Raw genomic sequence first — 14,952 nt, 5'->3', positions numbered from 1 at the left:
GAGATCAGATTATGACTTGTCCCGTGTCAACAGTGTCAAGACAGCATGAATGAGAAGGGAGAGACAGTGTTTTTTCTGAGTCATTAAAGGGAGAGTCTCATGTCTGTCTCTCAGCAGTGATAATATTATCCTGTGGCTCAAATACAGCCTCTCTCTCTCTCTCTCTCTCTCTCTCTCTCTCTCTCTCTCTCTCTCTCTCTCTCTCTCTCTCTCTCTCTCTCTCTCTCTCTCTCTCTCTCTCTCTCACACACACACACACACACACACACACACACACACACACACACACACACACACACACACACACACACACACACACACACACACACACACACAAACAACCCAACCTAGCAGCTGTGCCAAAGCACACAGCCGCTGGTCTACTGTGTAGTGTGGCAGTTCTTTTTAACACCAGGAAGACCCACGTCACCACATTTCATTCTGAAACTGATGCACTGGCTCTAAAACTAAGAACTTTACACACAGGTTTGCCTCTGACCCTCTTCCTGGCTGTCACTATGTACCACTTACACACACACACACACACGTCTCTCTCTCTTTCTCTCTCTCTCTCACTTGCACACTGTCTTGCTGTTCTTGACCTGGGCATGTGTCTCTCTGGTTGCATTTTGCAGGAGGAAGAGAGGCGCGTGGCGAGTCTTTTAGCACGAAAGGAGGATGAGAAGAAACGTGAGGGCCACAAACAGGCTGCACACAAGGTACACATACAAACACACACATACACACACAGTAGAGGATGAGTAGAAACGTGAGGGCCACAAACAGGCTGCACACAAGGTACACATACAAACACACACACACAGTAAAGGATGAGTAGAAACGTGAGGGCCACAAACAGGCTGCACACAAGGTCCACACATGCTCACCTCTGTCACTGTGCCTTTTCTGAATCCCTGCCATTCTTTTGTTCTCACTGAGAGGCAGCAGGCTTCGACGGCAGATCCGCTGCCGGTGTCCCGTGGTGTGTTTTTGGCCTGGGTTTGCGCCGTCTCTGTGCGCCCTCGCTGAACCCACTTCACTCTGCCAGTTTCCAGCATCCCCAGACTGTGCTGCAGTAGATCCCTGGAGCTCTGCAGTTAGACACTCACACAGAGGCCTTGCTGAGTTGGAGTGCATGAGTGATTCACTGCTCTCCGTGTGCATGCCTGACAACCGTCCTGTTTATCTTACCCACTTTAAAAAATTACCATAAAAGATTTACATACCCTTTCTGGACCAGCCGTGACATATCCATGTGTTTTAAATATGTTGTCCAAAGGTAGTATATTTGTTTTGTTTTTTTTCATCTCCCTGATTTGTTGTTGCCAGTTTAAATGTAAATCCCTGCTCTAGAGCTGACCTCAGATAAGATGTCAGTTTACCTGCATCTTTAACTTTACAGTGATTTCATGTCAAGTCTGTTAATGTCTTTGCAATTGACTTGCAATTCTCACTGGTACAAGACATACAGCGTTTAAAAAACTTTGCCATTCTTGGGTGAAGTTTTCTTTTTTAAGATATACTAGTTATCATTTTAGGCAATATCATTTGTATAAAACGCATTTAAATTAATCTACACGAAAGCATGTAGGAACAGAACAAGGTTTCATGCTTTTTTCCCCACTTTCACTGCTTTATCTTTTTGCCTTTTCGTGCTCCTTCTTTAACATAATGGCTTGGCAAGTCCGGTGTGTTTGTGGAGGGTATACAATGAGCCGTGCATGTTCCTGTTTGTTCCTATCCATGACTATGAGACCGAGAGAGTTAGGAGTCGATGTAATCTAGGACAGCTAATCCCTGCCAAGAGCATGATAAATTGTCAAGTCCATTTCGCCTTCACACACACACACACAGACACGTACACACACACACAGACACGTGCACACACAGGGAGTGGCACATTCCATACCTGAGCTAGTGGAAATTTAATAAGGGGTGAAAGAAGCTGTATTTCTGTCTGGGCTCCTGTGTGGGGTTTACTGTCCGTCAAACCCCAGTACATTCAGACTCTTGGGAAAGGCAGTATGACTTAGAGAAGAAAGTCTTGAATGGGCTCAGACATATGCAGTGTGTTGCTAATTCAAATTTTGTCATTCACAATAAAAAGTGGTATTAGCTGTAGAATTTAGCCTTAAAAGCATGCTTAACTCCTGAAATGCTATTGGCATTAAAAATGAAAGTGACAATGAGCTTTATGGTGAGCATCGCGCCACCCCCGTTAGTAGTTTTTACATGTTTTGAGTGATGTATTTATGCAACACAGAAGCCTCCTTAAAAGAAAAATTGTGGAGTGCATGAAACTAAAGGTAGGATGTGGAAGATTCCGATATATATATAAATCTTTTTCTTGTTCAGTGTGTACATACAGAGTTCACCATACACAAAGTGTTCCTACTGGTTTCTGTGTCATCTGACAGTGACTGACAGGATGGAGGATGGAGGAATATGTACATAAGCCCACGCAACAGCTAAATGCAGATCTGGATGAAATGGTACAGGCATAGTTAGGAGTATACATCACATATAGGGTGTAGCGCACATACAACATAACATATATACTGCGTTCCAAATTATGCAAATTAGATTTTTCTCTGATTTTCCTAAATGGTCAATGCAAACGACAACCATTAGAGTATAAATCGAATTTTATTGAACAAAGCTCCCATTGATAACAGTATTCTTTCAAAAATAAAAACTCAAAATGCACTGTTCCAAATTATTGTGGACAACAGAGTTTCAAAACATTTTATAGGTTGTAAAGAACTGAAATGGTCATTTGTTGAATTTGCAGCATTAATTTCACATTTACTGAAATCAAGAGCCATTTCAATAAAAAGCATCTTAACAGGCCAAGTTACATGTTAACATAGGACCCCTTCTTTGAGATCACCTTCACAGTTCTTGCATCCATTGAACTTGAGTTTTTGGAGAGTTTCATTTTCACACCTTCAGGGACCTTAAAGGGGTCTCTCCCCATGATTCCGACCCAAAACGTGACTCCGCCACCTCCTTGCTGACGTCGCAGCCTTGTTGGGACACGGTGGCCATCCACCAACTATCCACTACTCCATCAATGTGGACCGTCCAGGGTTGCACGGCACTCATCAGTAAACAAGACTTTGAAAATTAGTCTTCATGTATGTCTAGGCCCACTGCAACAGTTTCTGCTTGTGAGCACTGGTTAGGGGTGGCCAAATAGTAGGTTTATGCACAACTGCAGGCCTTTGGAGGATCCTACACCTTGAGGTTTGTGGGACTCCAGAGGCACCAGCAGCTTCAAATACCTGTTTGCTGCTTTGTAATGGCATTTTAGCAGCTGCTCTCTTAATCCGATGAATTTGTCTGGCAAAAACCTTCCTCATTATGTCTTTATCTGCACAAACCCGTCTGTGCTCTGAATCAGCCACAAATCTCTTCACAGTATGATGATCATGCTTAAGTTTTTGTGAAATATCTGATGTTTTCATAGCTTGTCCAAGGCACTGCACTATGTGACACTTTTCGGCAGCAGAGAGAGCCTTTTTCTTTCCCATATTGCTTGAAACCTGTGGCCTGCTTGTGGAACGTCCTTCTTAAGTAGTTTTCCTTTAATTGGGCTCACCTGGCAAACTATTTATCACAGGTGTCTGAGATTGATTTCAGTGATCCAAAGACCCCTGAGCCACAATACCATCCATGAGTTTAATTGAAAAACAAAAAAATAAATCTTTATGACACTTAAATTACATTTGCATAATAACGTGGAATGCGGTGTAGGGTGTAGCTCACATACAATGTGTAACCCCACATATATGGTTTAGCTCACATACATTGTAACCCCACATATAGAGTGTGCTCCACATAGCGTGTACTCTGCACAAAGCTTTTCTGTTCAGCTGAGAGTCAGGAATTCTTTGGGAGCAAGGTGGCGCTGTTGTGTGGTTTTCAGTATGTTTGCAGGAATAGCCAGGGATAGTTGTTTTATTACTGTCTAGATCATGCCCAGGTGAGTCCTTATGCAGCTTTTGGGCAGTCAGTGGTTTTATTCAGTTCCTCCTCCAGCACATCTGAGCCTGGTAATTAAAGCTACTGTAAGAAGAGTCCACAGTGTTCTTCAGTCCCACGCCTTCTAGCTGAGCCTCCCTCCAAAGCCCCTCCCTCTAAAGCTCCTCCCCCAAAGCCCCTCCCTCCAAAGGGACCCTGGGGCTTCTTTTTGTTGAGTGTGTTGAGGAGCTTGCACGGGGTTCACACGTGTGCTGAAGACAGCACCGACAGGCGTCAATGTCATCGATCCGTGCCTGCTTGCGTTCGGACAGGAGAAGCGACGTCTGGCGATCCGTAATGCTGCACAACAGTGGGAGGGGTCAAAGGCCTGCCTGGAGCTTCCTGCCCAGAACGGTGCCAAGGAAGAGCTTAGCCCTGAGAACAGCCCCGCCCACAGCCCCGCACAGTCCAATGGCATTGCTCAAGATCCCTCGCCCGATGAACTGAGGTAGGGATCAAAGGTTAGATCTCATGTAGGTTACAGCTAAATCTGACTGAGGATAATCAAGCATCACATGTTTTGGGGGTTTTTTGTTTTTGTTTTTGTTTTGTTTTTTTGTAAAATTGAATTTACATGAACTAATGAATGACTAAAAACGTCTCGCTATGAACCTCCCTTTTCTCTTTCTGTTGCTCTCCTCCCCATTCCTTCTCTCTCAGTCTGTCAGTTCGCCCTCATTTCTTCACTCTCTCTGTTTCAGGCGAGAAAGAGGGAGTCCTCTCACGGTCCCAGAGCGTCCAGCAGGGGGCAGTGAGAGCAGGTTGCGTTTTACCAGCCGGCCCAGCAGCCCTCGAGACCCCAGGTAAACACGCACGGTGCCTTGGTATCGGGTACAGTAGATCCGCTTTGTAGTGAATTCACTTTGTAGTGTGTAACTGCATGCATTGTATTAAATGTGCTGTAAATAACAGCGTGTGTCTGATGACTGTTGGTCAGTTTTAAATCCTACTGTGCCTCAATTCCCTTTAAAGTGACATAGCATTACCATACTGTGTGATTCAGTTTCACTCTCTCTTACACACACACACACGCACATACACACACACACACACACACACACACACACACACACACACACACACACACATGCACACACGCTTTCACATAGCAGTCTGTTACTTCAAACTTAACTTCTGGACTACTCAGTAGGAGTGTTATATGTTTATCCCATTACATTATTAACATTGTTAAAAAAATAAATAAATAAAGTATGTATGTATATATATTTAAATCTCTCATATATATATATATATATATATATATATATATATATATATATATATATATATATATATATATATATATATATATATGAGAGAGATTTGGTCTGTTATTTTTTGAGAAAAAGCAAAACCACACTGGAAAAATGTTTTTGAATGTATGTATGGAACGTTTGTAGAGGATGGAGATCCCCTGTAGCACACACACTTCAGATCAGAAGCATGAATTACGAGTGTTCCTCCCAACACACATTAGTCCTAACACATTTCACCTTGTCTCTAAGAGCAGGGTAGGGCACGCCTGCTGAGCTCACACGCCAGTCCCTTCTGTGGACCTGCTTTACCACTCTGTCTTCATGAAGATTTTCAAAAGAGTGCTCTCGCTCTCTCTCTCACTCTCTCTCTCTCTCTTTCACTGTCTGTCTGTCTCTCTCTTTATTCTTGAGCACTGTAACACTGCCACATGTTAATGTCCAGCTCGTGTTCGAGTAAGCACTGGACACCTAGTATTTGTTGCCTAGATGTAGGCTAGATGCTGCGTTAGCTTAGTTTAGCTTGAATGTATAATAGATGGCTTTCAGGTCTCCAGCACAAGATTTATGGATTTTCTGGGAGTGAGGTCGATTAGCTGTTTAGAACCGGTCAGCTTTTTGATCTCCTGACCTCTTCTCTGACAACATTTTGCTTTGTCAAGAATTGGACTCACCATGAAAGTCTAAAACATCGTCTGGAATTCAATGAAAATTTATGTGGAAATAGCTGGCACTGGCAGTGAAGGTCTAAGCTGTTCTGAGCTGTAAAAGCTTCACGTTTGAGACAGAGCACTTATAAACAACCTCCTTAGGGCATTTTCACACTGGAGGGGTTTTTTTTTCCGGACCTAGGACCGCTTGCTCTGCAAGTTTGGTGCGTTTGGTTAAGTGTGAAAGTTGTTTTTGAGCCCAGCAGCGGTCCAGAGAACTGACCTCTGTCCTTCACTTCAAGTGAACTCTGGTGTGGAATTCTTCTGTGTGAAAGCAAACCAGTGATAATCAGCCCAGCATCGGTCCTCGGTACAGACTCGAGTATTCAGGACAAGTGTGAAAATGTCCTTAGTTTTCCGACCCGAGTCCGTGAAATTTTTACACGTTGCCAGTTCTTTGTTTAGTGATGAAATAATGCTTAGTTATAGTTTGGATGACAGCAGTGAATGGGTTAACTGACCAACAGGGAATGTGGGACAACACAGGATGAAACAGGGATGAAACACTCTCCAAGTGTGTGTGAGGCATCTAAGGCTGTCGAGGGTCGTGAAAAATGACCATTTGGTGGCCAGATTTTTTTCGGGAGTCTAGGACACACGTGCATGAACTCATGAGAACCTCACCAACTGATACCTTTCCAGCCACAATGAAGGATTTGCCCTCTAAATAAATCACACTGTGTTTTTTGTCTTGCTTTTCCATACACTCTGAAGGTCATGAAGACTTCAGGAGTACGTTACCTTTTCCAGAGCACAACTTCATTATATTCTGATTTTGAACTGTTGGGAAATTAGTATTTAAATCAGCTTCAGGTTGTGGTTGATTATGGTGAGTTACCTGGTCTGCATATTATCACTGAACGTGAAGTAGTGGGTTATGTTTGAGTAAGCGGTCCAGATACAGTGCTTGGAGGTGTCAGCCCTGTGTGTGGCGTCCACCCTGCGGGAGAGAGGGGCAGCAGGGGGCTGGAGTGAGACCCAGACGGGGAAATTCAAGCAGGAAAGCCAGAGTATGTGTCTCGAAAAGTGATGCAGTGAATTGGCCAGCCAGAATGTTGTGAACCACACTGGAGATGCATCACCGTGGTTTGACTTGAACTGTATCACCATGGTTTCACCGATACCGATAACCAGGGCTTTCTGGGGCTCATTTCATCTGTAGGCTGCGTACCATGTCACGCTTAATGGTTTTGTAAGGAACTGGCTTTGGCTCAGTGCACCGTTTCCTTCACCTCATTTTGGAGCGTCCGTTTAAGGGGCAGGGCTACAAGGTTGCAGCGTGGGAATACCAGCCTGTGTTGCGCACCCTGCTCCAGTGTTGGTCCTTGGACCACTTACAGGAGAAGATAGAAGCTGTCCATCTCCGTTATGGGCGCATAAGCTCGTCAGCTGCTCCAGCCGAGCCGAGGAGTTTAGGGTGGACCAGAGGTGGGGAGGGAGGGGGGGCGTCAGGCCAGTCTCTGTGCCTGGTGCCGGCCCATCCTAGGATGGGTCTGCACCTCAGAACGTCATCCGGGATGTTGCTTAGCGTGACAATGAGGTCCAGATTCGTTAGTATGCGTGTGTGTGTATGTGTGAGCTTGTGTGTGTGTGTGTGTGTGAGTGAGAGAGAGTAAATGTGGCTTTATGCCACTTGCTGGCTATCTTAAATGTCACCGAAATGTGTGTGTTTGGGTGTGTTTGTGTGTTTTTGGGTGTGTGTGTGTTTGTGTGCGTGTGTATGTGTGTGTGTTTGTGTGCGCGCGTGTGTGTGTATATTTGTGTGCGTGTGTGTGTATATGTGTGTAAACGAGAGAGAGTAACTGTGGCTTTATGCCACTTGCTGGCTACCTTAAATGCCACCGAGATGTGTGGGTGTGTGTGTGTGCGTGTTTGTGTGCGCGTGTGTGTATATTTGTGTGCGTGTGTGTGTGTGTGTGTGTGTGTGTGTGCGTGTGTGTGTATGTGTGTGTGTGCGTGTTGTTGTGTGTGTGTGTTTGAGAGACATTGCCCTCCGAAGCCACTGAAAGCCTAGTGTCCTCTTCCACATTCCAGGCCCTTTGTTGGTTCCACATCTTACTTTCCTGCCTCACCCAATCACGTCAAGACTGTATTACCACCCAGACTGTGGTTGGGTACAGTTCACATTTGAACTGATATTGGTAGCAATATTGGTACCGATACCTGAAATTCAGTACCCATCTGTACTTTTTTCATTACTACAAATAATAATAACAAAATTTAATTTCAGTTGTAAAAAAAGTCCAAACTTGGCAATTTCAACATTTTGTTATATATTTAGGATATTTTACACACTACACAAAATAAAACTTGTCTCTCTCCCACTTTCCCAACACCATCCCCACAACCTCCAGTCATACTAAGGCTTCGGGCATACTAGTAAGGAATTTTGACTCTGGCTAGCTAGAAAAAATGATAAATTAATGTGATCTAACAGTTTAATAAAAGCTTCAACAACTAGCTTGCCTGAAAGAACAAAGGACAAAGACTAAATTGCATCTGCAATTTTTAATTTTCTGTACCAACACGCAGATTCATGATGGCTGCTTGTTCACAGAGTCGCCATGGTGCTTTAAGTTCTATACATCAAGCCATATTCATTTATTTAACAGTTTGTATAATTTGATATAAAATTTACATGTGAAGTTTTATGTTAAATTTTATTATGGTTATATTATGGTTATATTATTATTATTATTAAACGTTTTGATAAATGCTAACCTTATTTTCTCTCCCCATTGTCTTGTTCCTTAGGCTTTTAACTAATTGGTTTTGCATTTAATGCCACTTTCTCTGTTATTCTGTCTCGTTCTCTCATTCTCTCAGTCACCTGGGGAGCACAGTGGCTGCCTTGTGACACCGTCTCTTCACTCCTGTGCTCTGTCACCTCTCTGCGCTGCAGTCCAGGGTGGCCTCATTCCTCCCTCTTCTCCCCGTGTGCCTCTAGTCTTACACCCTGTGAAACGTTGAACAGGCAAATTAGCCCTGTTCTGCTGGTTTTCGTGTTAAAAGCAAAGGGCCACGTATCTGATCCGATGGTTAATGCGTGTCACGGCCCTGGAGGTCGCGGGTCACAGGGGTCACAGCCAGACACGGGGTCTTCCTGAGACTTGCCCCCATCCACTACTCTCACGGCTTCCTTATCAGCCAGACGACCTCTGCTGGAGCAGAGCGGGAGGTCTGTCCTGTTCTAATCCCTGGGACGCTCTTGAGCCAGGCTGTAGCTAATGTCCTCAGAACCCTCTCAAGCACAGGTACATGAATGCAGGTCTGTGTGGGAGGCAACTTCACTAAAGGACCTGTCATGGAGTGGAGGTGGTAGCAGACCATACACACACACACACACACACACACACACACACACACACACACACACACACACACACACACACACACATACACACATCTACACATCTACACAAATGCACACACACACACAATCTACACAAATGCACACACACACACACACACACACACACATACACACATCTACACAAATGCGCACACACACACACACACACACACACACATACATATGTACACACACACACACAAACCCAGCACTGTAAGCAGTTCTGACAACTACTCTGTGGCCATCGGGGCTAACACAGGGATAGCAGCAGGAATTCTGGATAAAGGGATTCTGGAGTTGAAGGGCTGGGTGCTGGGACTTACCATCAAAGATCTACTACAGAAAACACATGAGCCTGATATGAACTGTGTGAATCTTAACAACCCCGTAAAAGTCTTGTAGGGTGCTTGCAACCAGCCACGTGTTACCTGCATGATGTGAGAGTGTGATGTCATGATCTCACACGAGAGTGTGATGTCAGTTTATGGTGACACCTTACTGCTTTCATCTCTGTTGTTAGTAGTTACTATGGAGATGCAGTGCTATGCTTTTAGGAAAGTCAAAGTCAAATAAATTTATATAGTTCTTTTTTACAACAGCCGTATAAGCAGCTTTCCAGATGTGCGAGTCCAAGACCCCAGTGGGCAAGCGGAAGGTGACAGTGGCGAGGGAAAACTCCCTGACCTCAGGTGCTCCCTTCGTGCCCTTTCCAGAACCCAGGAGGCTGGGGCTGCCGGCGTGCAGAGCCTGTCCCTGTCCGAGAACCACGTGGCAGAGCTGGACGGGGAGACAGTGCGCCTGTTCGGTCTGGGGGCCCTCGACACCCTGGAGCGGGGCTGGGGTGTGCAGACAGCCGGGGCCGTCACCACCATCGCCTTTCGCTACATCCACTTCGACAGTATTGCCCCCACCCTTCCTCGCGTCCGCCTCAAGTTCCCCAATCTCACGGTGAGCCTGACTCCTCCACACCTGGGCTCAGACAGCGTTCGTAGCATAAGTTAAAAGTCTTCCTTTTCTGCCTACGTTCATTTATTCAGGTGACCGTGAGGCGAATCTTTGATGTGCTGTGTGAGAATTAAATTAGCTCTACTAGTATTAAGCAGGCACTGGTGAACCACTGCTATGCCATGTGGGTAACATTCCCTCCATTATGCAGAGATAGCACAGAACACCTTCTCTTTTACCTTCAGACATGGTGAGGCCTTCTCTTACACAAGCTCTCCTGCTCCGCTGAGACAGAGATTCTGTATGTCCAGGAATGCAATTTGAGACTTTTTTTAGTGTTTTGACTCCTCTCTCCTCACCTCTCCTCTCCTCTTCCTCTCCTCTCCCCAGCACCTGGTCTTCATGGAGACTAACATAACCCGACTGCAGCAGCTAGCAGCTCTGGCGCAGGTCCGGAGGCTGGAGCAGGTCACTATCCACCCGGATGGGAACCCCGTGGTAGGCCTGACGCTGTGGAGGGCCTTCCTCATCTACAGGCTCAACCACCTCAGCCTTCAGAAGATCAATGGCACGGAGGTAGGTGACCCATCGCCGGATCCCCACCGTGCCCACAGCTCAGTGCTCATGCACAACATAACTGTTTGATACGCTAGCTTTGATAACTTATCAACCAAACATATCAGCCAAACTGTGCCTCATTTCAAATGTCTTGCTGTCTTTTATATTTGCACAGTGTCCTTTTTTGTCTGTGTGCATCAGGTGACCACGAATGACATCATGGCGTCAGAGCGGGTGTTTGGGACTCTAGGCTACGTGGCGTCCACAGAAACACCGCGCTGCCGTTTGCTGCTGCAGCTGGAGGAGTCTAGGTGTGTGTGTGTGTGTGGGGGGTGTTTGTTAAAGTGGGGTCTGTGTTTGCTTTTCATCACACCAAGAAACTTGAGTAACACTTTAATAACAAAAGTGTAGTGTAACGTGAGAGCTAGAGACTGTGTGTCTGACTGTCAAATGAGGTGTAACTGTGTGTGTGTGCACGCGCACATGTAAGTGAATGCACATATAGTGATTTATTGTATGTGATGAGCTGGGCTTGCTGTGTCTGGGGGAGGGTGGTACCTGTCGGGCAGTGCCAGTCATACCTCAGTCCAGCCAAACCCACTTCATTCCCGAGCAGAGCGGCGTGTGGCAGGGTGGGGGGCCAAGGCCCAGCCGGCACTGCTGGAGGGGTGGAGCGCTGGCGTCCCACATCTGCACCTAATGAAACACATCGGTGCTGGTCCCAGAATCCCACCAGAGTTCCAGAACTCCCCAGAGTATTACAATGCTCCGTGGAAAACCCAGAGTAGGAATGGCGCAATGTGTCAGGAAATTCCGGCTTACTACTGACTCAGTACTCAACGGTTCAGTCTGTTCACAGAATTCCAATGAAGAAGAATTTTTTTCTTCAGCCTCTGAGCTAAATCCAGCCTTCTGCCTTGGTAGTAGCAGTGCAGTCTTGGAGCTGGACATGTCCAGGAGCTGACCTTTACAGGAGGTCAGCTGATTAATGGCAGTAATCCTAGTGGGCTCAGTGTGGATAGTTTTTCAGAGATGGCAATTTTCTTGTTATGGGTTCTGCGTGATGAGTGCCAAACAAAATGTATAGATGGAAGTCCTGACAGTAAGCTCTGTGTGTGTGTGTGTGTGTGTGTGTGTGTGTGTGTGAAAGTGCTCATACAGCCTGGTTATAGCAGGCCAGTGCTTGTTTCTAGCAGCTTACGTTTTCACCCCTTACAGCACTGTGTGTGTGTGTGTGTGTGTGTGTGTGTGTGTGTGTGTGTGTGTGTGTGTGTGAGAGAGAGAGAGAGAGAGAGAGGCAGAGGACAGAATCACCGTTTGGTTAAGGATTACCTAAACACCTCAGGCCATGTTGGCAGGGACACCAGTAAGCAACAGCTCCTATAAACCGTGGTTTCTCTCTGGGCTCCTCACAAGCTTTGCAGTGTGAGAACTAGAGTGAGCTAACACACACGGTGCTGGAAGTCTGCGCCATCACACATGTGCCACTGCGCCCACACCTCTCAAGCAAGAATGTTGTGCTCTTGATCTGTTTTGTAGCCGCCATGTTCAGGAGCTCTAATGTAGAGACTCTACAGTGAGTGAACCACACTCCATTCCTCTCTCTCTCTCTCTCTCTCTCTCTCTCTCTCTCGCTCTCGCTCAGACACACACACACACACACACACACACAGGCTAATCCTGTCAGGTGTGTAGTACCATGTCTCCTCCAGTGGGAGATGGCTGGCACGCAGGTTCACTTTACTACCCATATACTTTCCTCTTAGTGATCACAGACTTCAAGGATGCCTGTGTGTGGCACAACATTGGTTACTAATGTTCCCTCCCAAAACACCTATACTAATACACACAGAGAAACAAAAGGATGTATAATTACACACACAGCGAAACACGTGCTGGATGTTTTAGCTGTGTTTTTGTCCATCTTCCTGCCTCCTCTCCACAGTTTCTTTCTCTCTCTCTCTCGCATAGGAAGAGGCAGCTACAGTTTCTGTTGGAGGGCCGGGGCCACAGGGCCGGTCTGAGCCTGGAGGAGCTCAGGGAAAACGGGAAGCTGCTGGGTGAAAGTGTGAGCCGCGCACTGTTCAACTACCCCAGCAGAGATGTCAGCTCCGACTGCCCTGAGGTCTCACACACACACACACACACATGCGCACGCGCACACACACACGCACACACACGCACACACACACACATGTATCTCATATGTATACATGTGTACTTTTATTTAAAGGTTACTGTATCATATACAAATACACAAATTACACACACTAACTATTTTCAACTTTACCGTCTAAGATTAATTTCTGTCATTTTGTAATCAAGCTTTGCTTGTAAATAATCTTTGCTAAACCTGAGCATTTGCTAAATCCTGCCCCTCCCCTGACTCCGCCCCCACCTCCACCCTCCTAGGCACCCCAGGGCGGCGGTGGCGGGCGTGGCGAGGCGCTGGAGTGTGCCTCTGCGGTGGAGCAGTACCTGCGAGGCCTGGGGAACAGCGCATGCAGCACCAGCCTGAAGGGTGAGGCCCTGCAGAAGCTCTGGCCCGCCATGTTTGTGGAGATGGTGCGAGACTGTGTCCTGGAGACGAGGGACATGCCCACATACAGGCGCGCCTGCCTTAGCAGGCTTGCTCAGAGCAAATGAGAGAGAGAGAGAGAGAGAGAGAGAGAGAGAGAGAGAGAGAGAGAGAGAGAGAGAGAGAGCGCAATGGAGTGGGAGGTGCATGGAAAAAAATGAAAGTGTGACTCCATGCATAGCCTGCCCAGGAAAAACAACATTCCCTCCATTTCTATATCTATGCCCTTGTCCCCGCCCTATTCCATGCCCACACTTTCCCGCACCTTGTCTCCGCCCTCTTCCGCACCTTCTCCGTGTCTTTCTGTTTTTCTTATCCTTTTTTTTCCTCCAGAATCAGGGTCTCCTATGGAGAGATATGTTCAAACATGCAGGTCTGTTACTTTATCGTTATGGATTCTGGACTCGTCCTGGACGTTTTCCGCCAGGTTTCCAGCCCAGGGAGACACAGGGATTTTCTCCAAGGACACTCTAAGCTGAGACTTTTACTCAGGACTTCTCTGGTTGAGGGAGAGAGAGACATGTCTGAATGTCTGAATGACATTTGAAAGATGCCATGCCTGTAGATGTTTTTACGTTTGTTCACGCACTACAAGTGTACCTGAACAGAACTTGTCGGAACTCGGGGTCTTCCTAATGGTGCTGCTAACGTAGTTCAGTCCCTGAACAACAATCCAGTCCGGTTCTTATCTGCCCTCCGCGCCACCGAGAAAGACTGCACCAGCCAGGCTTTCTTCATACTTCCCCTCCCTTCTCCAAGCCTCACAGTGCTGGACGAGACCCAAATGACTTTTATTCTTCTCGCACAGAGATTTTTTTTGTTCTGTATTTTAGGGGTTATTAAAAGAGAATGATGAAGATTCAAGTGTCCCACGCATGAGAAATGAAAAGAAAGCACTGTGTGTTTCCAAAATCAACAGCAGCTAACAGAGATGCTGCATCAGTAGTGAGCTGAGACTGAAGGTGCCATACTGAATGCAGTGTGTGATATACTGAATGCAATGTGTGCTATACTGAATGTAGTGTGTGATATGTTGAATACAGTGTGTGCTATACTGATTGAAGTGTGTGCCATGCTGAATGCAGTGTGTGATAAGTTGGATACAGTGTGTGCCATAATGAATGCAGTGTGATATACTGAATGCAGTGTGTGATATACTGAAATCAGTGTATGCCATGCTGAATTTAGTGTGTGCCATAATGAATGCAGTGTGTGTCATAATGAATGTATGTATCTACTGAATGCAGTGTGTTCAGGTTGCCTGGTAGAGGACTGCACAAAAAATCTGTTCTTTTATCTACACATTTTCAGAAGAAGCACAGAGGTGTAGTTTCCCAGTGTTGTTAATGTCTGCCCAAGAGGCTTGGAGTTTATTTAAAAAGAAGATCTTCATCTAACCTTTAATTACACGCACACACACGTACAGCAGGAGGTATATCTCAATCACTGACATGCTGTGGAAAGAGGAGTAACTTCACAGCCAAAGCTGCTATTTCAGGTCCTATGCTGTGGGTTGCTCGTGGTGATTCCTGC

The 14,952-nt window shown here is 46.1% G+C and overlaps 1 protein-coding gene across 1 annotated transcript in view; it reads left to right on the top strand.

Annotated features, from left to right (window-relative positions):
* LOC113583899 (leucine-rich repeat-containing protein 49) overlaps window positions 1-14,661 on the top strand; it is a 28,194-nt gene extending 13,533 nt beyond the window's left edge. Inside the window, exons 11-18 of the mRNA XM_027020503.2 lie at window positions 636-719; window positions 4,296-4,471; window positions 4,725-4,826; window positions 10,052-10,286; window positions 10,674-10,859; window positions 11,043-11,152; window positions 12,813-12,966; window positions 13,254-14,661. Coding sequence (XP_026876304.2) covers window positions 636-719; window positions 4,296-4,471; window positions 4,725-4,826; window positions 10,052-10,286; window positions 10,674-10,859; window positions 11,043-11,152; window positions 12,813-12,966; window positions 13,254-13,487 — 1,281 coding nt within the window. The 3' untranslated portion in view covers window positions 13,488-14,661. The remainder of the gene's footprint in view (window positions 1-635; window positions 720-4,295; window positions 4,472-4,724; window positions 4,827-10,051; window positions 10,287-10,673; window positions 10,860-11,042; window positions 11,153-12,812; window positions 12,967-13,253) is intronic.
* Window positions 14,662-14,952: the final 291 nt, after the last annotated feature.

This window comes from Electrophorus electricus, chromosome 4 (assembly GCF_013358815.1).
Source record: "Electrophorus electricus isolate fEleEle1 chromosome 4, fEleEle1.pri, whole genome shotgun sequence".
NCBI classification, from domain to species: Eukaryota; Metazoa; Chordata; class Actinopteri; order Gymnotiformes; family Gymnotidae; genus Electrophorus; species Electrophorus electricus.
The sequence above is the reverse complement of the archived record's forward strand: the minus strand, read 5'-3'. Positions and strand labels throughout refer to the sequence as shown.